This window comes from Lontra canadensis, unplaced genomic scaffold, assembly GCF_010015895.1.
Source record: "Lontra canadensis isolate GAN:19392208 unplaced genomic scaffold, GSC_riverotter_1.0 scaffold2, whole genome shotgun sequence".
NCBI lineage: Eukaryota > Metazoa > Chordata > Mammalia > Carnivora > Mustelidae > Lontra > Lontra canadensis.
Window position 1 is genome coordinate 63,184,604 of NW_022630996.1, and position 27,585 is coordinate 63,212,188.

Below are 27,585 nucleotides of genomic sequence, written 5' to 3' on the forward strand. Positions count from 1 at the left end.
AGGATAGTTATATACACTTTGCCTTCTTTAAGGATTTGCTATAAAGATTTAAATCAATACATATATGTACAAACATATATATATACACAGTTATTACTTTGCCTTATTCAAATATGAAATACTGTTTTTCCCAGAGCGCAGGCGGCCAAGCCCTGCATTCTTTTCTTTGATGAATTTGAATCCATTGCTCCTCGGCGAGGCCATGATAACACAGGGGTTACAGACCGCGTGGTTAACCAGTTGCTGACTCAGTTGGATGGAGTGGAAGGCTTACAGGGTAATAACTGTAAAAATAGAAATAGCTTATTGTAACAATAATTTCACCAGGATTTAAGTAAAGAATATCTTCCCCCAGGTGTTTATGTATTGGCTGCTACGAGTCGCCCTGACCTGATTGACCCTGCCCTGCTGAGGCCTGGCCGATTCGATAGATGTGTCTACTGCCCTCCTCCGGATCAGGTGACAATTGCACTCAGTCTAAAACCCAACAAATGCTACGCTCTAGCCTTGTGAGCTTTACTTCTGCCTGGTGATAGCTGTCCGTAGAAGAGCAGCTTTAGGCAGGGCCTTAGTCGCAGATTCCGAAGTAGATACGAAGCCCAGGCGTTTCCGTGCAAGTCTGGAAACTTTGTAGCCTCTCACTGTTGGCCGGTTGGAAAAAAAGGATGGAAACTTTAAGTTTCACGTGTCCATGTCCACGTTCCCTGTGTCCAAAGGTCACACACCTCCTTATCCTGGCAAGACTTTTTAAGAATTAAGCATATGACTAGCGAGCGTCCAAGCAGGTTACAGAGAGGTAAGATTTTAACTGTTCCTAGTCTGTTGTCCCACCTCCTGTCCCCAAATTTACAAACTAATGAATTTGTCACTTGTAGTTATTGCTTAAAATTTCTTTTGAAACACTTTGTTGGCTCATTTGCCGAAACCTAAAAAAAAAGCATGATCTGAATAAGGATTTACACTGTGATTTTCATTCATTTTCCTCGGTCTCTTCTGGTAGGGAAAAAGCTCCAGAGGAGAGAGAGTAGATTAGTGGTACATTTTTCAGCTTGTAATGCTTATTAGAACTACAGTTAATTTGTAAAAAATAATAATACAGTTTAAAATAGAATTTAACTTCATTTTATTTGTTAAGTCAATTAGTTTTTCTCCCTTCAGGTGTCACGTCTTGAAATTTTAAACGTTCTCAGTGACTCTCTACCTCTGGCAGATGACGTGGACCTTCAGCACGTGGCCTCAGTGACCGACTCCTTCACGGGGGCTGATCTGAAAGCTTTACTTTACAACGCGCAGCTAGAGGCCTTACACGGACGGCTGCTGTCCTCTGCGCTCCAAGTCAGTCACGGCAGGAGGATGGGGCTGTGGCGTTTTAAGAGAATAAGAGCAGTTTAGTGAATAAGAGCAGTTTAGTGTCAACATGGCAACCTTAAGAAATCCTATTTTTTAACAGCCTTAGTACAACTGTAGAGAAATTTACCTGTAGTCAGATGGTCCATCGTTGGAATCCTAGTTCTGCAGAGAATCTGTAATTAGGAAGTGTTCAGTATCTATTTCTTTACTGTTACCTTTAAGGTTACCTTACTACTAGTAAAAATGGTACATGGAAGGATATTAGTTCAATTGGGTTATCATGAATTAGATAATACAACCAGAAATTTTATTTATTTATTTATTAAATTTATTTATTTGACAGAGAGATCACAAGTAGGCAGAGAGGCAGGCAGAGAGAGAGGAAGAAGCAGGCTCCCTGCTGAGCAGAGAGCCCAACGCGGGGCTTGATCCCAGGATCCTGGGACCATGACCTGAGCCGAAGGCAGAGGTTCCAACCTACTGAGCCACCCAGGCACCCCATATTTTTTTATTTAAAGTATAAAACAAAGAGTGTTTATATTGAAGCTCAAGTTGTCCCAGAACTGGCCCACAGGAGCCACGTGTGGATGGCTTCTGTGTCCTTTCGATATGTCCCCATCATTCTTTGATCACGGACTCGATTCCTGATGAACAAGGTATTCTAGGTTTAACTTACACTTTCTGTACCCCAGATCTATCCTCTCAGGATAGTATTTTAATTTTTGCAGCAGATAATCTGACTTCTGCTACATTATAGACTTGATATTTTCTAGGCAGGGTTTCCCTGTGTATTCCCCCTTAACCCCATTTGATTGGAGGGTCTCACAGGGCCTGACGTTCCTAAGTCAGATACTATCAAGTTTTTGCTGTTTCTTTTGGCAGGCCACTGACGCTCTCCACCCTCTTCATTAACAGAAACGGGTTTATTTTTAAAACACTGCAGTGATAAAGCACTGTATCACAGGGTTGCTTCATCATTTCAGAGTTGGAAGACAGATAAAGCACTGTATCACAGGGTTGCTTCATCATTTCAGAGTTGGAAGACAGATAAAGCACTGTATCACAGGGTTGCTTCATCATTTCAGAGTTGGAAGACAGATTTATACAAATAAAACGCAGAGGCTTGAATCCTAGCTTTGTTACAGAGATTTTGGGGAGATGGTAAATTATGTACACATTCTATTTTTGTAAGATTTACTTATTAAAGCGAGAGAGAGGGAGAAGCAGGCTTCCTTCCGAGCAGGGAGCCCAATGAGGGGCTTGATCCCAGGATCCTGGGATCGTGACCTGAGATGAAGGCAGGCGCTTAATAACTGAGCAACCCAGGTGCCCCTATTTTAATAATTAAAATTTTATTATGTGCCTCAGAATCATTAGAAAATTAGTAAGAGCCCAAGTTTGGTTCAATGCATGTTTCCTGAGGGCTGGTTGTTTTTCTCTAAGTGCCCAGTGCAGCTCCCAGGCCACACCGCTGGTGAGCATAGGCAGTGCTCTCTGGACCCTCCACACAGTCTGGCGGCCGACAGCATTCATCCCAGAGTCCTAGCAACAACGGCTCGTACAGCATGTGCACAGAAAGCGTGCAGCTGGGGCCTGACTTGTGGGACTGTTGTGTGGTTGTGGGAGAACTGTGACCCCTTTGCCATTTGCATCCTATAGTCTGGTCTGAGGGGATCACAGAGGACACAGGGTGGATGAGAACCCTGTTGAAGAACAAAAGTTTAGAGAAATGCCTTTTGTACTGGTCTCGGTGTAGTTTATTTCACAGTTGTAGATTATTTAGATCTTTACAACTGTTGTCCTTTTTGTGTGTTTTAGGATGGGAGTTCCAGCTCCGATAGTGACCTGAGTCTGTCGTCGATGGTTTTTCTTAACCACAGCAGTGGCTCGGACGATTCAGCTGGAGATGGGGAATGTGGCTTGGAGCAGTCCCTTGTTTCTCTAGAGATGTCCGAGATGCTTCCGGATGAATCCAGATTCAACATGTACCGGCTCTACTTTGGAAGCTCTTATGAATCAGAACTTGGAAACGGAACGTCTTCTGACCTGGTATCTCGGGCGGTCGCCTGTGTACAGTTGTGATGTGTAAAGGCGTAGGTTGGTGTAGAAGCTCCTACCCAGCCTCACCTGTGCTTTCCGGTTGGGTCTTCCGGAAAGTAGCCTGGCTTTTCCTTACACGAGTTAGTCATTTCATCCTCGGTGTAAGGACTGCGAGGCAGAGCTGGCAGCGAGAGGAAGCCAAGGAGTTGGGACGATTGCTTGGGGGTTTATCTTCCTTCGTGAGTGGTTTTAAAACCTCTTTAGTAGCAGATCCATTGTATAGGACACCGTTATCATTAAGACAGTTGAAGATAATGAGAAATTTGATGTAACGCTGCAACAAGGAAAACGTTTAGATTTCATGGGGCAGTATCTTAAAATAGCATTTAATACCTGTCCCAAAATTAACAGTGGTTCACTGTACTTTATCAGTATACGTAACATTTTTAGGTATATTTAGTTATATTTTTGGTTTTTGCACATCTGCTTTATTCAGGTTTTTAATCTAAAAGTGAGCCATTTTTATCCCCAAGAGTAATAAGCTCTTGGTTTAACTCTAGTCATTGTTGTCTGTTTCTTAACTTAGTGCAGCTGATCCAGAACCTTATAACTCACTCTGCTGAAAACAAATAAGGCACAGTTGGAACCTTCCCCAGGGCATTAGTGTGGTGGATTTAGTAACAAAGCATTAAAAACACCCCTGTGGCAGTTTTCACCCAGTGGTGGTTTCACAGCATGAGAAAGATGAACAGATTTTGAAAGGCTTAATTTCAGTTAATCAGATGTAAGCTTGTCCATGTTAAGGTTTTACTACTTCATATTTTTATTTTGATCCTTGATACACATATATCCTTTTCTCCCGCTCTTTTCCTCCCTTCTCTCCTGACCACACTTAACCCACGCAGAGCTCACAGTGCCTGTCTGCGCCGAGCTCCATGACGCAGGATTTTTCTGGAGGTCCTGGGAAAGAGCAGTCGTTTTCACGCCCTCCGGTGTTGCGAACAGCCTCACAGGAGGGTTACCAAGAACTCACCCAGGAACAGAGAGAGCAGCTGCGGGCAGAGATCAGTGTCATCAAAGGCAGATACCGGAGCCAAAGTGGAGTATGGCTTGTCTCCCCCCACCCCCGTGACCACTGTAAAGATTGTCAGAATTGTTCTTCCTTTTGTGATGAGTATTTCTGTCAAGGAATGAGCTCTGTTTATAAAGAGACTGAAACACATTGATCAAATAGTCATGTGCATCCTGCTTTGAAACAGTTTTTGGTAATCTTAGGAGAAAGGGAATGTATAGTCTCCCGGAAAATGGGCTGCGGCTTTGCCCATCACAGCCCTAAGTTAACCTTGTGTTTTTTTATTTAAGGAGGATGACTCCCTTCACCAACCAGGACCAGTCAAAACCAGTCTGGCCATTAGCCAGTCGCATTTAATGTCTGCGCTCAGTCACACGAGGCCATCCATTAGTGAAGACGACTGGAAGAATTTTGCTGAGCTGTAAGTACCTGATTCTGGTTCGGAAGTAGGGAGATGAAAAGTTTAAGTGACCAGTCAGCTGTAAAGTAACTTATTTTGAATATGTAAAGGCCCCATCAAAACAATAGCTATGCCTTTAAACACCCCAAAACTTTGAGTATTGAAGTATAAAATGAGTTTTCACTATCTAGTTCACTTGATACTTGTTTTATAATGAACTGATTTAATTTTAAAAGCTTTGTTAAAGCTCAACTAGTTTGCCAAAAATGCCTTCAGATTCATTGACTTGTGGACCGTGGTTCACACACATTTGGGTTTGTAGGCTTCTTGCAGTTGTCTCTAGACCCATCGACTGGGGACCATTCTGGGTCAGGGATTTAACTTTAATTCAGTGCAAGAGATGCTTATTCCTGGTCTTTAGAAGTTAGAGCTCTTTTTTGAGGTGGACAGGTATGTGTACATTGTAAGGACAGAAAAATTTTCCCTTCTTCCCTATGTTCTTTGGCCTGTCTAATAATTGACAAAAGACAGTAACACAAGAAAAATTTCATACATACACGAGCTCCACTAAGGTAGGAAACTCAAAGGCAGTCCAGCCACTAAGGTTTAGACACCATCCTGAGCTAAGGAAAGAGACAGAGGCCTAGGGCTTAGAAAGGGAGGAAGGAAATTTGCCCTGCTCTGCAGTAAAAAAAGAAGTCCTCTCTGGTAAATTGGGAGTCTGTACCAGAAAGCAGGCCACTTTAATTCATCTAGGTAGTTAATGGAGATTAAAAAGCTTTACCCGAGTCTGCGGGGTCTTGATTTCCTTCAGCTCAACATAGTCCACATGCCAAAGAGGCCCCTTTTGGGGTGGCATATTCTACTCCCAGTAAGTACATATTCTTATGTGTTTATCGTAGAGAAATCAGAAAATTTCCCTTATCCCCCCCGACCCAAAGCATATATTTGTGCCTTTTTTTTTTTTCCCACTAAGCCACTTTGCACCTGGTGTTGTATAGTCTTCCCTCGACATCTTGAACATTCTTTCACATTTCATTTATCTTTTTTTTTTTTTTAAAGATTTTATTTATTTGACAGATGGAGATCATAAGCAGGCAGAGAGAGAGGAGGAAGCAGGCTCCCTGCTGAGCAGAGAGCTCGATGCAGGGCATGATCCCAGGGTCCTGGGATCATGACCTGAGCCGAAGGCAGAGGCTTTAACCCACTGAGCCACCCAGGCGCCCCTCTTTCACATTTTTAAATGTTACTTTGTTCTTAATGTCGCTTCATAGGGTGGCTCAGCCACAATTTCCAATATTGCTTCCAGGGTTTCACCATCACACAGTGCGTTAATGAACATCCTTGGAGCTGAAGGTTTGCACACTGAGGTCGAATTGTTACCCTGCAGGATACACACATTTTGTAAAGGCTGCTTGCCTTCCAGACACACCTACAACACCATATGTGGAGAGGCCAGCTTCCCTAACACCGGGCATAATCCTCTCTCTCTGATCTTGGCCAGCGTGCTTGGAGAAAAATCTTGTTTAAAAATTTACATCTTTCTAACTTGTCTTTTTATCCCCTTTGTTCTTTTGATTGGAAGGTCCAACTTTCAAAAATAAAGCACTCTAATTTGTTTCTTCCTTTTGGCTAAAATATAATCTGTTTGCAAATAATTTGCAAATAATTCCCCTCTTTTGTAATTTTAACATTTACATGCATTAAATATTATCTCATTCTTTTTAAGGTATGAAAACTTTCAAAATCCAAAGAAGAGAAAAAATCAAAGTGGAACAATGTTTCGACCTGGACAGAAAGTAACACTAGCATAAAAGATGCTTGTGATTTTGTTTTTGCTGGCTTGTTCCTAGGTTGTAACAGTAAAAATGGTGTCTGTAAAATTCTTTTTAACAAATTAAGCTATAAAATCTGGTTATATAATAATCAGGATTACATGAAATTAAATGGTAGAATTGGGATATTTATAGCAGAGTCTGTGTCTTATTTCCTATAAATCTAAATTAAATCCTTAGTGAAATACTATGGTCCAAATAGTGTAATTTTTTTTCTCACCTGAAGAAAATACATTTCTTAAAACTCATATTTACCATCTTCCTTGCATTTGACAAATCTTGGGCTTAGCAGCTGTGACCACTTGGAAATAAAATATCCTGTTCTTCTGTCAGAATACACAGAATTCACCCACAATTCAAATAAATGTCATTATTCCTTCCACAAGAAATGAGATCACATCCCCCTAATCTCCGACCTGCAGCTCCCAGGCCAGGGCGTGGAGTGCTGCCCATTCCTTCCCTGCTCTGTCACGACCTTATCTGGATGTTCTCTAGTCTGTGAACCCAAGGTAAAGTCAGCCACCATCAGCACAAACCACATCTAGTAATGCGGTAAGTGAAAAGAATTCAGGGACAAAGTTAGGTGAAATACAGAAAAACAAAGAACAGCAAAGAAAAAATGTACAGGCAGCACCTGGTGTCTCCCAGCCGCTGAGCCTGCGGCTAGTAGTTCTGGCTTCTCTCTTCTGGCACTTACTCCGTGTTCCTTGAGGGCAGGCTGGATTAGAGAGTCTGTTACCAGGTGGGATGGTCTCAATCTTCATTCCCATCTGAGCCACTGGTGGCCTCTTATCACGGAAATCTTCCTCGAACTCTTAATAGATTCAGTACCACCGGCAGGTCCCGTCCACACTTCTCCCGTCCTGAGCCGAGAAGCAGCAAGGCTCTGCTCACTCAGCCAGCACCACGGCGCCCCTCACCACCACCTTACGAGCCACCGGCCTCACCCAGATTCCTCTTGTATTTCTCCTTGGCTTCCCTCTCAGTCAGCAAAGCCCAGAATCATGGGGGATGGAGGCAAAGACTTGGGGTTACTCTGGTATTAACTAAGTGCAATCCCCCTTACCCCTTCGTTCCCTGATCCTTGCACCGAGGTCGTGGTCCGAGTCCCTGCCTGTACTGGACAGACTGTATCTGCTGCAAGCCCACCAAGAGCTGTGGCCCTAAAAGGCCAGCTGCTGCAGGGCGAGGGGTGTTTACAGAAGGTCCAGTGAATTCCACTCGAAGCTCACCACCTTATCTGCAGGGTGAGTTTGGTGATCAGAAAGCAAGGGCCCTGTGGGACAGCAGAATAGCATAAAACCCTGTCAGTAAGTCCTTGAAAGATGGTACTGGCAAACACGTGGAGGACAAAGCAAATCCAGATCCAGAATGTGTCCCTTCCAGGGAGGACAGATCACTGCCTCCTCTCAGACAGAAGAGAGAGACCTTCAACCACATCAACCTTCAACCACACGTGGCTTGGGCTGGTGTCCCCGGCTCACACACCCACATGGCTGGTCACTGCTGCAGATGAGGGGGCCTCAAGGACAGAAGCTGGGTCAGCCTTGGTGTTGTAGAGAGGACACACAGACACCCCCATCCCTGCCACTGCGGCCACTTAGTTTATAAATCTATTGAACAAGCACCGCAGGGCGGGAGGAAAAAGCTGACATCTGGAGAGAGCGCATCTAGAACTCCAGACGATTAAAAGCACTGACAACATTCACCTTGATCGTGCACATTCTTATTCTGAGTACATTCCAAGAACTCCAGCCCTAGTTGCTCCCAGGCTTCCTGGCCAGTTCTCTGGTCCTGCTCTGTAAATCTCTCATCACCCAGTTGCTAGCCACTGACTATGGCTCCGCATGGATTTTTTTTTTTAAGATTTATCCATTTGACAGAGATCACAAGTAGGCAGAGAGGCAGGCAGAGAGAGAGGGGGAAGCAGGCTCCCTGCTGAGCAGAGAGCCCACCTTGGGGCTTGATCCCAGGACCCTGAGATCATGACTTGAGCCAAAGGCAGAGGCTTTAACCCACTGAGTCACCCAGGCACCCCCTGCATGGATTTTTATATCAGATATCTCTATCTCCTGGCAAAATCAAAGAGACATGCTGCTCAAAAAAAATCTGCTGCCTTGGAGGATTTTCTGTCTCTACTGATTGTCAGGGCTAACCACCGGGGCTCGCTCTGACAGGCAGGTCGTGCGTGGTGCAGCGCTGGGTCTCCAGGAATTAACGTTAGTGCAGATCCAGTGTGTCTCATAATCCCTGGAATGTTTCAGGACACTGGAAAATGGTCTACCAAGTGGCTTTGTGTCCTTTGGGGAAGACTTCAAAGAAACAAGAGACCCAACAAGTACTTACGGTGTTATATCAGGGCTCTTGCCCTACACACCTGGCTTCCTGCTTTGTCGGACCTGAACCTGAGAACCGGGTGAGGGGCCCTAAAGAAGCTGTGATGACTCACATCACCCCTTTGGTGCTGCCCAACTAATTGTGGGTGTGCAACAAAGAATCGTGCGGGTCAGATCCTCGTAACAAACGCACTGTCTGGCTACGGCGGCCACAGCCGCGCCTGTTACACCGGGACCCACTCACCCGCACTGAACCCAGAAAGCCCGTTTCTACTGCAGCGTCTCCCTGCCAATTGCATCTCCCCTCAGGTATCGGTGCCTACACACAGACTCCTTCCAACCATTCCAACACTCTCTCCCTTGCCTTCCTGTGCTCCTTGGAAAGTAAGTGACCAAGTCACATGATCTCTGTTACAGCCATGCATGGTATGTGACATAGTTCTGGACAGCGAGCAGAGGTAAGTCCCTGGGGTGGGCTTTTTTCCTGAAATGAGAGCACAGCATCTGGAGATGCAGCAACCGTCTTGCAAACACGAGGGTAGAAACCAAAGGAGACTGATCACAGAGCAAGAAGACAGAGCCGGTTTCCCTCACGGCATCACTGAGGTACACACCGGCCCTGGGTGGCCTACACCTAGATTTTTTTTTTATGCAGAAGATAGATAAATCTCTTGTTTACTTCTCTGATTAGGGTTCCTGTTGCAGCCAAGATCAATCCTAACAAATACACCAATGTATTTCTTATGGACTTTTTTTTTTTTTTTTTTAGATTTTATTTATTTGACAGAGGGAACATAAGCAAAGGGAGTGGGAAAGGGAGAAGCAGGCTCCCTGGAGCCTGATGCAGGGCTCAATCCCAGGACCCCAAGATCACGACCCGAGCCGAAGGCAGACGCTCAATGCCTGAGCCATCCAGGCGCCCCTCTTAAGGACTTCTTGAAGGAGTATGTTGGGACCCCCCGACTATCTCGGGCAACACTGGTGGTGGTAAGTTCGTGAGTTATATACATATACATTCATTCGCTCAGCATGCTGGGGGGGAGCTCAACATAAGGAAGACGGAGAGAATCTGAGGCAGACTTCCTGCTGAGTGCAGAGCCCGACGCGGGGCTCCATCTCACACCCCTGAGCTCATAACCTGAGCCAAAAGCAAGAGCTGGACGCTTAACCAACTGCACCATGCAGGTGCTACTCAAGTGCCTTTTAAAACATCTGTTTTGCCAGATCCCTGATTCTGGGCTAGCAAGTCCAACTTCCTCTGCCCACTTATGTTATACAATTAATTTCAGGATAATTATCCAGCAGACTTGATCTAAAATCTTAGCAGAGGGAACTGCTGTTGCTCTCTTAGACTTGGAAAAAAGAGGAAGGCAAGAAAATGAAAGAGTGCGGCATCTCAGTCTTAAGTCTTGTGCAACTAAGGGAAACCCCAGTGCCATTTAAGAATCCCCACGTGACTCTTTGTTTTCTTGACTGTTTCCTTTGCTGTGCAGGAGCTTTTGATCTTGATGAAGTCCCAAAAGTTTATTTTGGCTTTTGTTTCCTTTGCCTTTGGAGACCTATCTTGAAAGAAGTTGCTGTGGCTGATATCGAAGAGATTACAGCCTATGTTCTCCTCTAGGATTCTGATGGATCCCTGTCTCACATTGAGGTCTTTTATCCATTTTGAGTTTATCTTTGTGTACGGTGTAAGAGAATGGTCGAGTTTCATTCTTCTACATATAGCTGCCCAGTTTTCCCAGCACCATTTATTGAAGAGACTGTCTTTTTTCCATTGTATATTTTTTCCTGTTTTGTCGAAGATTAACTGACCATAGAGTTGAGGGTATATATCTGGGCTCTCTACTCTGTTCCACTGGTCTGTGTCTGTTTTTATGCCAGTACAATGCCATCTTGGTGATCACAGCTTTGTAGTAAAGCTTGAAATCAGATAACGTGATGCCCCCAGTTTTATTTTTGTTTTTCAACATTTCCTTAGCGATTCGGGGTCTCTTCTGGTTACATACAAATTTTTGGATTATTTGCTCCAGCTCTTTGAAAAATACCGGTGGGATTTTGATTGGAATGGCATTAAAAGTATAGATTGCTCTAGGCAGTATAGACATTTTAACAATGTTTATTCTTACGCTCCAAGAGCATGAAATGGTCTTCCATCTTTTTGTGTCTTCTTCAATTTCTTTCATGAGTGTTCTGTAGTTCCTCGAGTACAGATCTTTTACCTCTTTGGTTAGGTTTATTCCCAGGTATCTTATGATTATTGGTGCTATAGTAAATGGAATCGATTCTCTAATTCCCCTTTCTGTATTTTCATTGTTAGTGTATAAGAAAGCCACTGATTTCTGTACATTGACTTTGTATCCTGCCACGTTACTGAATTGCTGTATGAGTTCTAGTGGTTTGGGGGTGGAGTCTTTTGGGTTTTCCATATAAAGAATCATGTCATCTGCGAAGAGAGAGAGTTTGACTTCTTCATTGCCAATTTGGATACCTTTTATTTCTCTTTGTTGTCTGATTGCTGTTGCTAGGACTTCTAATACTATGTTGAACAAGAGTGGTGAGAGTGGGCATCCTTGTCATGTTCCTGATCTCAACAGGAAGGCTACAAGCTTTTTCCCATTGAGGATGATATTTGCTGTGGGTTTTTCATAGATAGATTTGAAGTTCAGGAATGTTCCCTCTATCCCTATACTTTGAAGCATTTTAATCAGGAATGGATGCTGGATTTTGTCAAATGCTTTTTCTGCATCAATTGAGAGGACCATGAAGATATTTGCAAATGACAGTACAGACAAAAGATTGATATCCAGGATCTATAAAGAACTCCTCAAACTCAACACACACAAAACAGATAATCATATCAAAAAATGGGCAGAAGATATGAACAGACACTTCTCCAATGAAGACATACAAATGGCTATCAGACACAGGAAAAAATGTTCATCATCACTAGCCATCAGGGAGATTCAAATTAAAACCACATTGAGATACCACCTTACACCAGTTAGAATGGCCAAAATTAGCAAGACAGGAAACATGTGTTGGAGGGGATGTGGAGAAAGGGGAACCCTCTTGCACTGTTGGTGGGAATGCAAGTTGGTAAAGCCTCTTTGGAGAACAGTGTGGAGATTCCTCAAGAAATTAAAAATAGAACTTCCCTATGACCCTGCAATTGCACTACTGGGTATTTACCCCAAAGATACAGATGTAGTGAAAAGAAGGGCCATCTGTACCCCCAATGTTTATAGCAGCAATGGCCACGGTTGCCAAACTGTGGAAAGAACCAAGATGCTCTCCAATGAACAAATGGATAAGGAAGATGTGAACCATATACACTATGGAGTATTATGCCTCCATCAGAAAGGATGAATACCCAACTTTTATAGCAACATGGACGGGACTGGAAGAGATTATGCTGAGTGAAATAAGTCAAGCAGAGAGAGTCAATTATCATATGGTTTCACTTATTTGTGGAGCATAACAAATAGCATGGAGGACATGGGGAGTTAGGAGAAGGGAGTTGGGGGAAATTGGAAGGGGAGGTGAACAATGAGAGACTATGGACTCTGAAAAACAATCTGAAGGGTTTGAAGAGGTGGGGGGGTGGGAGGTTGGGGGAACCAGGTGGTGGGTATTAGAGGGCACGGATTGCATGGAGCACTGGGTGTTGTACAAAAACAATGAATACTGTTATGCTGAAAATAAATTTTAAAAAATGATTAAAAAAAAAAGAATCCCCACATGCAGTAGGGTCCTAAATCGGGGCAGCTGTGGGCATCCCAAAAGACTCTCCCCTAGGGTGCCTCCTAGAGAACTGCACACAATTTAAATTGGGCAATTTAAAGAGAAAGAAATTAACATTGTACTGCAATGAAACTTGACCTCAGTATCAACTAACAGACCAAGAAGTCTGGTTTAAGAATGGATCCTTAGGGGCACCTGGGTGGCTCAGTGGGTTAAAGCCTCTGCCTTTGGCTCAGATCATGATCCCGGGGTCCTGGGATCGAGCCCCACATCGGGCTCTCTGCTCGGTGGGGAGCCTGCTTCCCCTTCTCTCTCTGCCTGCCTCTTCTGCTTACTAGTGATCTCTCATTGTGTCAAATAAATAGATAAAAATCTTTAAAAAGAAAAAAAAAAGAATGGGTCCTTAAATTATAACACCATCTTACAGTTTGATTTGTTTTGTAAACGGGAGGGTAAATGGGAGGAAATACCTTATGTAATGATCTTTATGGCACTATATCAACACCCAAAATTAAAGGAAAATTGTAGAATGTGCCCAGCTCATTTTCCAGGATTGAAAAAAAAAACGACCTGAGATTAGATGACCTTGTAGGCCTGCCCCCCAGGAGGGTCCCTGAATCTAATAAGACCTCAGATGCAAAGACCAGTCCTGCTGAGCCCCTTTCTGATCCAATGACTCCTCCTTCATATTCAGAGGTCCCCCACCTTTATCCACCTTTGTCCCAGGAACAGAATCCTGCTGTTACTCACAGAGGCACTCATTATCAACCCACTGAACCCAAGGCCTCTCAATTTCCACTAAGGTTGAAGACAGAGACGGAGACACCATTGGGGTACACATGCCATTCTCCACGAGTGATTTATCCTGATGTACGGAAAAGTTTGGACCCAGCCAAATTCTCTGAAAAATATGCTAGGTTAGGGGCGCCTGGGTGGCTCAGTTGGTTAAGCCACTGCCTTCATGACTCAGGTCATGATCCTGGAGTCCTGGAATCAAGTCCTATATAGGGCTTCCCTGCTCTGCAGGGAGCCTGCTTCTCCCTCTCCTTCTGCCTGCCACTCCCCCTGCTTGTGTTCACATGTGCTCTCTCTCTCTCTCCCTGTCAAATAAATAAATAAAAGCTTTACCAAAAAAAGAAAAAAAAAAGTACTAGGTTAGTCCTGACCTTCGCTTTGACCTGGGGAGATTTACAAATTTTGTTGTCCCATTGTTGCGTGGCAGGAAAGAAAGCTAGCATACTGAATGCTGCTCAGCAGTATGCCAGTGAGGTCACGGCTTATAATCAGAGACATGTAACATACCACATTGGAGGAGAAAGAATCCCAGATGAGGCCCCCAGTGGAATTACCAAAGGGGTCCAGAAGACCTAGATGAGAGAAATCACGGTAACTTTTTTAATTGCAGGAATGAAGGCATGTATAGTAAAACCAGTTAACTATGACAAGGGGAGGGACTTAATTCAAGGGAAGGTTGAAAATCGAGCTCTCTTCCAAGGGAGATTGGTTGAAGCCCTCAGGAAGTACACTAATACTGATTCCAGTTCTCCAGAGGGACAATCTCTTTTAGCTGTGCATTTTACAGTGTAAGCAGCCCCAGGTATCAGGAGGAAACTATAAAAGGCAAACACAGTGCCCCAGACGCCTGTGAACCAACTCTTGGACAAGGCCTCTGCTGTGTTTAATAGGGACAGGGCAGGGGCGCCTGGGTGGCTCAGTCAGTTAAGCATCTGACTTCAGCTCAGGTCATGATCCCAGGGTCTAGGGATGGAGCCCCACTCCCAGTGGGGCATCGGCTTGTCCCTCTTCCTCTGCTCTCCCCCAGTTCATGTGCACATCCTCTCTCAAAGTCTTAAAAAAAAAAAAAATAACAGGGCAGAAGAAGCAGACAAAAACTACTAAAAGCTGGTGGCAGGCCCAGGTTATATATAGCAGCTGCCAGGGGCTCTGTACCACCCAGCAATACCCACTCCAGAGGATTATGAAGCCAGAGCTTAGTAAAGCCAGGCTAGGACCCCCTGCTTGCAAAGAGCTAGGTCCCAATTATTGTGCTTTATGCAAGCAAGATGGCCACTGGAGAAAGGACGGTCCTCACCTCTGAAGGGAGACAGGGCCAAACCCTAAGGCATTAGTAGTCGAAAAGGCTGAGGTCTGAAGGGGTCTGAGCTCTTCTATGGTTTCTTCTGGACATCTCCAGGTACCATTCCAGGAGCCTCGGGTAATCCTTGATGTGGCCAGTAAGATAGAGGTATTTTGTTTTTTAAATACGTATTTTTGTTTGTTTGTTTTTGAGAGAGAGAGGGACCGGTTGGGGGGTGGGGTGCAGAGGTACAGAGAATCCCAAGCAAATGCTCTACTGAGCACAGAGCCCCACATGGGGCTCAATCTCATGACCCCGAGATTACTATGGGAGCTGGAACCCAGAGCCAGACATTCAACTGTGCCACCCAGGCACCCCAAAAAGATTGAGGTTTTTATTAGACACAGGAGCCGCTCACTGTCCCAAGCCAACACAGCAGGCCTCTGTCTTGGCAATCTTGTATTGTAACTGGAGTAAATGGGCAGCCACAAGTAAGGCAACCCCCTTTAACTGGCATACCCAGCTCTTCTTTACCTCTACCCAGTTTCCTCCTGGGCCCTGAATGCCCCATCACCCTGGTGGGAAGAGACTTGCTTCGTAAACTTCAAGCTACACTTCATCTGGGAATGTTAGAGCTGACAGAAGATGAAAACTTGACATGTTAGCCAGTTCGACTTTACAGTTGGGAGGAAAAAGTACTATAACTGATAAATTCCCTCCCCCCATCCTCACCAAACTAAAGTCCACTGTATGGGTAATAGAAATCCCTGGAAGGTCTAAAAAGGTCTCCCATAACTACCTCCCTTGAGGTAACTATACAGCAGCCTCTAAGACTGGAAGCTCAAAAAGGCATTCAGCTTCTGATTAAAAAGGTCTTAAAATACAGATTATTAACCCTTTGTCAGGCCCCCTGCCATCTCCCTTGGCAATAACACTTGAAGGTATCCCTGGTTGGGCTCACCCATCTAGAAAACATCCACAATAATTCCAGCAGGAATTCTCCTTTGCTGCGGATGCTGTTGTTGCTGCATGGTCTCCAAACCTAACTGCTCTGCTCTTATGATGTGGCCTCATTTCTTCTGAGCCAGACAGCCTCCACCTAGGAGCCCTGCGCATCATCAGATAGCCCAGGATTCTTACGCCTACCCAACAGGCATGCTCTACCATTCTCTTCAGCTTGAAGCTCAAAATGAGACCCCTGCTCTTCAACACCCTGTTAAGAATAAGGAGGATAAAAGTCTCCCAGCATGGGGAGATGAGGTAGGAAAGCTGAAGGGACTCCATCTTGGAAATGCTCTGTCTCTGCCATTTTTCAGCTAAGCTCCATTTACTCACATTCCATATTTTGCCTCTGACTAAGCCAAAGAAGTTATGTTCCAACTTCAAGAGGGAAGGAAGTTAATCCTCCTCTGAGTTTTGTCCAAGGCCCCAAACCCCTGATGACCTCTAAGAGTATCCAGGCCCCAACCATGCTCCAGAACACTAGCTTCAAACACACCAACACACCACGGCTGACACTGGCATCAACGCACCCACCTTGGGTAATTTATGGACTAACACTTGTTGTTCACTTGACACCTACCTGCTTTTGGTTCGATCCTACCCTGGATTCCCAGAGGAACATGCACCCTGGACTCCTTTCCAGTATAAACTCCTAACCCCAAGTGACAGTCTCATTCTCCTTTCCTTCACCCCCTACCCCAACACTCCATCTGCCCTTCTCTTCCTGTCACGTACATTATTCAATAAACTCTGCTTTCACTTTCTTTGCTTTATGTTTGATTTCTGTCTTCTGCTTAGATGATCTGTTCATTGTTTTGAGTGGGGTTTAAAGTCAAACTTTCACTCTTCCCAGATGACATGATACTCTATGTGGAAAATCCAAAAGCCTTGATCCCAAAATTGCTAGAACTCATAGAGGACTTCAGCAATGTGGCAGGATATAAAAATCAATGCAAAGGTATCAGTTACATTCCTATACACTAACAACGAAACAGAAGAAAGAAATTTAGGAGCACCCAATTGCACCCAAAACTGTAAGATACCTAGGAATAAACCTAACCACAGAGGCAAAGGATCTGCACTCAGAAAACTGTAGAAAACTCATGAAAGAAATTGAGAAAGATACAAAGATATGGAAAAACACTCTATTCTCATGGATTGGAAGAATAAATATTGTTAAAATGCCTATGCAACCTACAGCAATCCATATATTCAGTGCAATCCCTATCAAAACACCATCAACTTTTTTCACAGAGCTGGAACAAATAATCCTAAAACTTCTATGGAACCAGAAAAAAACCTCTAAATAGCCAGAGGAATGTTGAAAAAGAAAACCAAAGCTGGTGGCATCACAATCCCTTCAAGCTCTAATATAAAACTATAATCATCAAGATAGGATGGTACTGGCACAAAAACAGATACAGAGATCAATGGAACAGAATAAGAACCCAGAAATGGACCCTCAATTCTTTGTATGGTCAACCAGTCATTGACAAAGGAGGAAAGAATGTCCAATGGAAAAACGTTTCCTCAACAAGCGGTGTTAGGAAGGTTGGACAACCACATGCAGAAGAATGAAACAGGACCATTTTCTTACACCACACACAAAAATAAACTTGAAAAGGATGAAAGACCTAAATGTGAGACAGGAATCCATCAAAATCCTAGAGAACATAGGAAGCAACCTCTTTAACCTCGGTTGCAGATACTTATTGCTAGACATGTTTGCAAAGGCAAGGGAAACAAAAGCAAAAATGAACAACTGGGATTTCATCAAGATAAAAAGCTTTCGCACAGCAAAGAAAATAGTCGACAAAACCAAAAGGCAAGCTACAGAACAGAAGATATTTGCAAATGTCTTATCAGATAAAGGGCTAGTATCCAAAAATCTATAAAGAACTTATCAAATTCAACACCCAAAGAACAAATAAATCCAATCAAGAAAAGGACAGAAGACATAAACAGACATTTCTCTAAACAGGACATACAAATGGCTAACAGACCCATGAAAAAATGCTCAACATCACTCAGCATCAGGGAAATACAAATCAAAATCACAATGGAGATACCACCTCACACCAGTCAGAATGGCTAAAATTAACAAGCCAGGAAACGGCAGACGTCAGCAAGGATGCAGAGAAAGGGGAACCCTCTTACACTGTTGGTGGGAATGCAAGGAAAAACAGTCTGTAGGTTCCTCAAAAAGTTGAAAATAGAGCTACCCTACAACCCAGCAATTGTACTACTAGGGATTTACCCCAAAGATACAAATGTAGTGATCTGAAGGGGCACCTGCACCCCTTTGTTCATAGCAGCAATGTCCGCGATAGTCAAACTATGGAAAGAGCCTAGATGTCCATCAAAGGATGAATGGATCAAGTTGATGTGGTGTGTACGTACATACACACAATGGAATATTACTCAGCTGTCAAAAGAATGAAATCTTGCCATTTGCAACAATGTGGATGGAACTAAAGAGTATTATACTAAGAGAACTAAGAGAAAGACAAATATATGATTTCACTCATACATGGAAGAAACAAAACAAAATATAGGGGAAGGGAAGGAAAAATAAAATAATATGAAGTTAGAGAGGGAGACAAATCACAAGAGACTCTTAACTCTAGGAAACAAACTGAGGGTTGCTGGAGGAGAGGTGGGTGAGGGGATGGGGTAACTGGGTGATGGGCATTGAAGAGGGCACTTGATGTAATGAGCACTGGGTGTTATATTGATGAATCACTAAACTCTACCTCTGAAACTAATAATACACTACATGTTATTTGCTTTTAAATTAAAAAATTAAAATTAATTAATTAATTAAAAGTAAAAAGATCAGCAGTCTGCTCTACTAAGGAAGACTGGGTATGACCAGCAGAGTACATGAATATATAGTAAGAAAAAATCAGTTTTGTATTTTCTTATCTCAGATATTAAATGGTGGTCTCATCATCCTTTGATATTTCCCTCATTAGTATAGTAATTCATAACCAAAAATCTAGTCATCTATTAAGAGTCTGACTGGGAAAACATGGAACGTGAGCACTGACTATAAATTTATTTTTAAATGATACCCAGTTATCACTTCACTATCTTGGAAATTCCACAAAGAATTGGGTTTTTATGCATATTGTTTACTGATATAAATTTAGAACAGTGCCTTGTGCTGGTCATCAGTCAATAACAATGAATATGTGTGAATGAATCATTATTTCTCAACTGAAATTGGGGCAATCCTCCTTCAAATAAAGAGGGAAAAGAAAAAAGTCCAATATTTTAGTCTTTAATTTTTTTTTTTAGATTAGAGCAGATAACGTTGATGAGTAATTAGTTTTGATTGTAAAAGCAATGGAAAATGGACATCTACAATAGTTTCAGGAGATATCAGCAGCATTGATTCTTAAAATAAATGGGCATTTTATATTCCCATAGTAAAATACTCAATGTTCATAAGTATAAAGGAAAAATAAAAATATAAAAGGTAAAACACCAGACAAAGGCATCATGCCATGGAGTTTACTTATTTCCTAGACAACCTGACATTTTTTGGTACAACTGATTTACGACTCAACCTCCCAGAAAGTTTCCAAGAATCAAACAAATCAACTAAAAGCCAAGGAATATTCCAGGGTAACAATTCCCATCAACCATGTATTGACAGAGAAATTTTGCCTAGGGTTGTTTGTTGTAAGTATGCTCTATATATGCCCAGCATGGGGACTGAACTCATGACCCGGAGATAAACAGTGTCATGCTCTACTGACTGAGCCAGCCAGGCGCCCCTTGCCTACCATTTTAGGCAGAAAATTGAAATTATGCTTTTTGGCCACAGATATTTGTTCTGGCCCATTACTCAGATATGTTGTAGGAATTTGTGTCCATTCCATTTCATGTAGGGAATGCTATAGCTCAAGTAAAAATGCTGAGATATAAACCATTAATGTGAAAATACTTCAACTACATCCCACATCAAGATCAGGTCCATTTAGGGGTGCCTGGGTGGCTCAGTGGGTTAAGCCTCTGCCTTCAGCTCAGGTCATGATTTCAGGGTCCTGGGATCAAGCCCCACATTGGGCTCTCTGCTCAGCAGGGAGCCTGCTTCCCCCTCTCTCTCTGCCTGCCTCTCTGCCTACTAGTGATCTCTCTCTCTCTGTCAAATAAATAAATAAATAAATAAATCCTTAAAAAAAAAGATCAGTCCATTTACACTCCATGCTGAATCAATTTACAAAACAATACCTACTCTTAGTACATGTGATGTTCTCTGACACTTCTATCCCCTTTTATTCTATTCTATTTCATACAAATAATGCTAGTTTTGACCCATACATGGGTTGAGATTTGCAAATTGAAAAATATTGCCCCAAAAAGGAAACAAGTATTGGAATATAAAACTGCTTTACATTTTATGATTTTATATACGTATCACACACACAAAAGACCACTTTAGGCCTACTGCTCTTGGCAAAGTACAACCCACCTAAGCAGAAGCACACCTGAGTATTACAAAAGTGTTAGAAAATTTATAATTGGTAGAATATTTTTGTTTTTTATTAAGTAAACTCCGCCCCTCACTGTGGAGCTCACACTCATATCCTGCGATCAAGAGTCACATGTTCTACTGACTGACACCCCAGATCTTTTTATCATTGATGCAAATTTATTCAGTAGCACTTGGAAAACTTTCATATTCTTCCATATATACAGATAAGCAGGTTCATCATTAAGTCAATTCCACCATAAAATTATTTGTATTATCTAATTAGTTCATGTTTCCCAATTCTGAAGGGATTACATTGTTTTAAAAGCATTCCACATGTGGGGGACCTGGCAGGCTCAGTCAGTTAAGTATCCAACTCTTGATTTCGGCTCAGGGCACAATCTCCGTGTCCTGAGAGCCAGCCACATCGGCTCCACACTCAGTGGGGGAGTCTGCTTGAGATTCTCACTCTCCCTCTGCCCCAGGCCCCTCCTATGGGTGTGTGCACTCTCTCTCTCTTGCTCTCAAGTAAATAAACAAACAAATCTTTTAAAAAATCCTCCCATATTAAATTAAGTAAACAATCCATAACTTTTCAAGCTGATGTCTTTTCCCTTGCAAGGAAACTGTGACAAACCAACAAGCATGGCCAGGTGACAATGTCTAAAGATGGATCAGTCAGTTCAGCTGATGAGTAAAACATCTCTCAGGTTGACTACAATCTGAGGATAGGGAAAATCTTAACCACATTTCCAAAGATTCAGGGCAGGGCCTGTTGGTTGGCTATAGATCCAACCTGCACCACAGTGTCTGATCACAGCCTCCTCTTGGAAGCTCAGAAACGTGTGCAGTGGTGACTGGCAGTGCCAGAAGCTTTGGTTTCAAAAACGGGATGAGCCCAGAGGCCAACTGTGCAGCACAACGCAGGTGGGGTTCTCTGGCCCCCTCCCAGCATGTGATGGGGAAGGAGACCAAAGGCTGTGAGGAAGTCCTCTTGTATCTTATAATACGATCAATGCACACTGATCCAAACACGGAGTGGGTAGAAGGTGAGAGTGACATTGCAACCCATCAGAAAAAAACCCACAAAACTAACCCATGGAGAGTAGCAGAGTTTTCTATTTCTCTGTCCCCCACCCCTACTACCCCCACCACCCCGGGGCCCCTGCCATCTGTGGGTAATAAGCACAGGGCCAAGCCTAACTGGGATGGTCACCAACTGAACTGAATGTCATCACCAAACATCCATTCTCTATTTAAAATCCATTCTGGACTTCCCAAGATGTTAAACAGTAGCATTACTGAGCATTTACTATGTGTCAGGCACTGTGCCTGAACACTTTAAACATATTATTACATTTTGGGGCGCCTGGGTGACTCAGTGGGTTAAAGCCTCTGCCTTCGTCTTGGGTCGTGATCCCAGGGTCCTGGGATCGAGTCCAGCATCTGGCTCTCCTCTGCTCAGCGGGGAGCCTGCTTCCTCCTCTCTGTCTGCCTGCCTCTCTGCCTACTTGTGATCTCTGTCAAATAAATAAATAAAATCTTAAAAAAATATATTATTACATTTAACCTCAACTAGCATGAGAAGGTATGTAACTTACCCAAGATTATTTCAATGACCTTGTATTTGACTCTCACTGTCAGTCCAAACCCCACAGCCTTACAGTGTTCTACCTTGTCCACTTAGTACCATTTCTGTGTTTGTCAAGGAGAACATTCTAAGACCAACTTCGCATGCAAAATTTCTGAAAACCTCCCTGGTGTTAAACTCGGTTAAGATAGTACCTTGAGAAATCATGAATAAATGCAAAGATATTCTGTGTTTGTATATTGGAAGAATGGATACTGTTAAAACGTCTGTATACCCAAAGCAATCTACAGATTTAGTGAAATCCCTATCAAAAGATCAATGGCACTTCAGAGAAATAAAACAAAGAATCCTAAACTTTGTATGGAACCCTGAATAGCCAAAGTAATCTTGAGAAAGAACAACAAAGCTGGAACCATCAAGGTTCCTGATTTCAAACCATATTACAAAACTATATTACTCTGGGGCGCCTGGATGACTCAGTGGGTTAAGCCTCTGCCTTCGGCTCAGTTCATGATCTCAGGGTCCTGGGATCGAGCCCCGCATCAGGCTCTCTCCTCAGCAGGGAGCTGGCTTCCTCCTCTCTCTCTGCCTCCCTCTCTGCCTACTTGTGATCTCTCTGTCAAATAAAGAAATAAGATCTTTTAAAAAAAGCTATATTAATCAAACAGTATGGTATTGGCATAAAAATAGACACATAGGTCAATGAAACAGAACAGAGAGCCTAAAAATAAACTCACACATAAACGGTCAGTGTAGGACAAAGGAGCCGGGAATATACAATGGGAAAAAGGCAATCACTTCAACAAATGGTGTTGGGAAAACTGAACAGCCACGTGCAAAAGAATGACACTCAACTGCCAGCTTATACCATATATAAAAATTAACACAAAATAAAGACTTGAACATAAGACCTGAAATTATAAACCTAGAAGAAAACACAAGCCATGTGAAAATTAACAAAAGGAAACCTCATTTAAAATGGAGTAAGGAGGTCGGAGCCAGGAGCTCTCACAACCCTCCCACTCATCAACTGCAGATCCCAAGAGGAAGAAACCTATACTTTACTATGACAACGGGAGGAACAAAGATTTTCTCCTTGCCTGGCAACAGCCTGGCCAATGACACAGTTCAGTCAATGAAAAGGCACTATACTCCCAACTTGGTCAGTTTATTCCAACAGATTATTTGTTTATTAACAGTCCCTCCCAAATCCCACCTTTCCTCTATACATGAACTTTCCTGTCCTTCGTTCTCCAGATTTGCCTATGGTTTTACCATAGCTTGTTTGTTCTGAATTGCAATTCTCTGCTATTCCCAAATAAACCCATTTTTTTCTGGCAAAATTACTCAGTTTTATTTTTAAGGTTAACATCAGTCTTGGCAATGGTTTTTTTTGATTTGATCCCAAGAGCAAAGGCACCAAAAGCAAAAGTAAACAACTGGGACAACATTAAATTAAAAAGCTTTAGCACAGCAAAGGATACCATCAACAAAATTAAAAGATAACCTATACAATAGGAGAAAATATTTGCAAATCATATATTTGATAAGGGGCTAATATCAAAAATATATAAAAACTCATACAATTCAATAGCAAAAAATCCAAATAACTCAATTTAAAAATGGGCACAGGAAATGAATAGACATTTTTCCAAAGAAGAAATACAAATGACCAACAGGGAGATGAAAATATGTTCAATATCACTAATCATTAAGGAACTGCAAATCAAAACCATAAGGAGATCACTTCACACCTGTTAGAATGGCTATTATCAAAAAAAAAAAAAACACAAGAAATAAGTGTTGGTGAAAATATGGAGAAAAGAGAATCCTTGTGCACTCTCGGTGGGAATGTAAAAGGATGCAGTCATTGTGAAAAAGTTTGAGGTTTCCTCAAAAAAATTAAAAATAGAATTACCTTATGATCCAACAATTTTACTTCTCGGTATTTATCCAAAGAAAACACACACACTCACTTGAAAAAGTATCTGTACCCCCACGTTCATGGCAGTATTATTTACCATAACCAAGATATGGCAACAACCTAAATGTCCCCATCAATGGATAAACAAAAAGTGACAGATATACGATGGAGTATTATGCAGCCATATAAAGGAAAGAAATCTTGCCACTTGCAACATGCATGGACATTGAGTACATTATGCTATGTGAAATAAATCAAAGACCAACTGTACGATCTCGCTTATATGTGGAATCTAAACAAACAATTTCCAGGAGCTCATAACACAGAACAGATGAGCAGTTGTGGGAAGCAGAGGGTGTCGGGGGTGGGGGGGCCGTGTTGGCAAAATAGGCGAAGAAGTTCAAAAGGTACAAACTTTAAAATAAGTCACGGGGATGTAATGTACAGCATGGTGATGATAATCAACAATATTATATTGTATATTTGAAAGTTGCCGAGAGTAAATCTTTACATTTTCCATCATAGGAAAAAAAAAAGCACTTACCTTGTAGAGGAGGTCAACCGCAAACCAAATGTCTTGGCCCACTAGGCCTCCCTGTGAAAAATCCGGAGTCGGAGTCTCTCACACACGGATGGTCTGGCCAGAAGGATCAAGATGAACTCAGAGAGCTTGGAATGCAAAACAAGCTAAGCTCAAGAAAAGCTCCTTGCAGACTCCAGAGAGCGTCAGGAAGGGCTCAGTGAGCCCAAAGAGCTCTGTGGGGACCTTCAGGCGCCCCGAGGGCCGCCCCAGAGTCTTCAACTACTGTCTTTGGGTCCCATTTTGTTGCTAAACTGTCAAAGGACACAACTAAAACAATTTAGTAACGAGCTGATGTCCTTAGTCTGGGAAAAGAATCCAGGACTGGGGGAAGCACAGCGCCTCACGAGCAACAACATTCTCCCGAAGGGCCAGGGCCGTGAGCCAGAGTTTTATGCTTGGGCCGAAGCAGCAACCCGGAAGCCGAGCGCGATTGGCTAGGAGGTCGCCCTTGCCTTACATAGGCCTGGCAGTGCTGTTTTCCAGGGCAAGTAAACCCGCTCCAGCTGAGCTCAGGGGGATTGGGCGGGGTGAGTGGGGCGTAGGGCGGAAAGCTTTCCCTGACAGGTGTTGTGGTGCGGCTGTTTTAGGTTTAGATTTGTGGTAGGGACCGGTCTCCATTTTGTGGGTCCTGATATGCTAATTAACTTTATCAGGAATCACTGGTACAAATAGGCCTTTGATTAATCTTCTTGAAATGCCCCCCAAACAGGATGTTATCAGATCTCTTTCACTTTGTGGAAATTGGAGCTTTTATCAGCTGTATTTTATATGCCAGGAAAGAACTAGCCTAAGCAAGTGGTTCTTATTTCTAAGCTGCACATCAGAATTACTTCTGGAACTTTAAATGTTTTGTTTTGTAAGTTTTATAAGAGTTTTTGGAACGTAGTGAGGCCACACTCTCACTCTTAAGAAACTCTAATTTAATTGGTTGCTTGTGGGATGTTCCTAACAGTCTTTTTTTTGTTGTTTTTAAAGCTGCAGGTGTGATTCTAATGTGTTTGTGATTCACTGGCGTAAAGGTGGGGGAGGGCAAAGGAATCTAAGAACATCTCCAAAATCCATATGATTAATGATTGAAATATAAAACAGATAATGTCTATGAACCTAATAGGTAAAACAGCACTGACAAAGGGTCAGGGAGGAGAATTAATAGAAAATTTCCCTCTGGCACAGAATTACATTTTTGGCCTTTGTTTATTCAGAACCATTCAACCAACTGTTAACAAAGCTGCAATGAGAACCACCACAGATGGTTGTGCAGGTTATGCCCTGTCCAAAGGTTTTGGGTGAGATGAGAATGGAATCTATCTTCCAATCTCTCACCAAGCCCTGAAGTGGCTGCCATCTTGAAACTCTTGCCAAGACACCAAAAGGTTCTAAAAGCAGCCCTGACATGGAGGCCTGAGTAAAAACACTGTCCACATTCTGCCTGTTCCAAATTAGAGTGAATGAAGTTAAAATAAGAGGCTTAATTCCTCTTGTTGAAAATAAGGGAAGAGATTTCTCTCTCTTCCCTTTCTGTCAGAATATTTACCTTAGAGAACTTGTATTTTCTCAGTCTCTTTGCAGTGCATCCTTTTAGAAACGAGATGGGAACACTTGTCAGCTTAATGACCCAGGAATGTCTTTCTCAAGGGCCTGGAGCTATCTCTGAAAGGTAAATGTCAGGAGAGAACACCAATCTCCCCCAGTTTCTGTGAGAGGCTAGGTGCCTAACTTTAGTGCTCCAAGCTGTAAAAGTATATCCTGTCGTAAAGATGAGTTTGTTTCCACCCACCCCTGATCAGGTCAGTTAGCTCACAAAGATGGTCACCCCAATTACCAGGTCAAGTTAGGATGAACTGCACGTGACTAATGGTGCTGTCCAGTTCTCTCAATTGAGGAATAGTTACTGTTTATCTTGAGAGCATGTATGTGATGGGTTGTATCTGCTTGGCTATATAAAACGGTGAGATTTCTTTTTGTCCTTGCAATTTCTTAGCTAACTGTGTGTGATGAACATCCCATTCTGGTTTAATGATAAATCAATAATAAAGTGTTTTCTTTCCCTACTACCCTCCTGGAGAGGAACTCTGGTTTAAGAGAAGATTTTCTTTTTCTTTTTTTATTTTATTTATTTACTTAAGTAATCTCTACACCCAACATGGGGCTCAAACTCATGACCCTGAGATCAAGAGCTGCACTCTTTGACTGAGCCAGCCAGGTGCTCCTGTTTTATTTTCTTTTCCACTTTTTAAAAAATTAAAATCAATTAATTAATTAACATGTAGTGTATTATTAGTTTCAGGGGTAGAATTTAGTGTTTCATCAGTTGCATATAACACCCAATAATCACTACATCACATGCCTTCCTTAATGCCCATCACCCAGTTACCTCATTTCCCCTCTCGCTCCCCTCCAGCAACCCTGTTTATTCCCTATAGTTAGAAGTCTCTTATGATTTGTCTCCCTCTCTTATTTCATCTTATTTTATTTTTCCTTCCTTTCCCCTATATTCCTCTGTTCTCTTTCTTAACCTCCACATATGAGTGAAGTCATATATTTGTCTTTCTCTGGCTTATTTTGCTTAGCATAATACCCTCTAGTTCCAGCCACATCTCATTGCAAATGATCCGTTTTATTTTTTATTCATTTTTAAAAAAAGATTTTATTTATTTATTTGACAGACAGAGATCACAAGTAGGCCGAGAGAAGGGGGGAAGCAAGCTCCCCACTGAGCAGAGAGCCTGATGCGGGGCTCGATCCCAGGACCCTAAGATCATGACCTGAGTCGAAGGCAGAGGCTTTAACCCACTGAGCCACCCAGGCGCCCCTATTTTTTATTCATTATTTTTAAAAAAGATTTTATTTATTTGACAGAGAGAGAAAGACAGTGAGAGACAGAATACAAGCAGGGGGAGTGGGAGAGAGAGAAGCAGCCTTCCTGCTGAGCAAGGAGCCCGACGAGGGCCTCAATCCCAGGACCCTGGGATCATGACCTGAGCCACCCAAGTACCCCCTGTTTTCTTTTTAAATTACATTTCCTCAACAGCCCCTTCACCCTTTATTCTAAAATTACTGTCTTTTTAACTCCTATCTTCTTTATGGGGAGAAGTATTTAAGGTGCTTTAAGTATTGAAGTTGTTTTTGTTGTAAACCTTTCCCTTTTACCCAG

At 42.6% G+C, this 27,585-nt stretch overlaps 1 protein-coding gene and 1 long non-coding RNA gene across 4 annotated transcripts in view; one reads left to right on the top strand and one right to left on the bottom strand.

Moving 5' to 3' along the window:
• Positions 1 to 6,885, top strand: part of PEX1 (peroxisomal biogenesis factor 1) — a 51,803-nt gene extending 44,918 nt beyond the window's left edge. Inside the window, exons 18-24 of one of the 3 annotated variants that reach the window (XM_032875171.1) lie at positions 135 to 277; positions 356 to 459; positions 1,159 to 1,335; positions 3,169 to 3,399; positions 4,296 to 4,493; positions 4,753 to 4,883; positions 6,592 to 6,885. In XM_032875171.1, the coding sequence (XP_032731062.1) occupies positions 135 to 277; positions 356 to 459; positions 1,159 to 1,335; positions 3,169 to 3,399; positions 4,296 to 4,493; positions 4,753 to 4,883; positions 6,592 to 6,676 (1,069 nt within the window). In that variant the 3' untranslated portion in view covers positions 6,677 to 6,885. Of the gene's footprint in view, positions 1 to 134; positions 278 to 355; positions 460 to 1,158; positions 1,336 to 3,168; positions 3,490 to 4,295; positions 4,494 to 4,752; positions 4,884 to 6,591 lie in introns of those variants that run through there. The other 2 variants (XM_032875177.1, XR_004384762.1) reach the window with 2 other exon arrangements.
• Positions 133 to 24,462, bottom strand: LOC116878097. Its single transcript, XR_004384770.1, has 3 exons — positions 24,393 to 24,462; positions 1,202 to 1,359; positions 133 to 284 (listed from the first exon to the last, which is right to left on the bottom strand). It is a non-coding gene; the product is annotated as an uncharacterized LOC116878097 (long non-coding RNA).
• Positions 24,463 to 27,585: the final 3,123 nt, after the last annotated feature.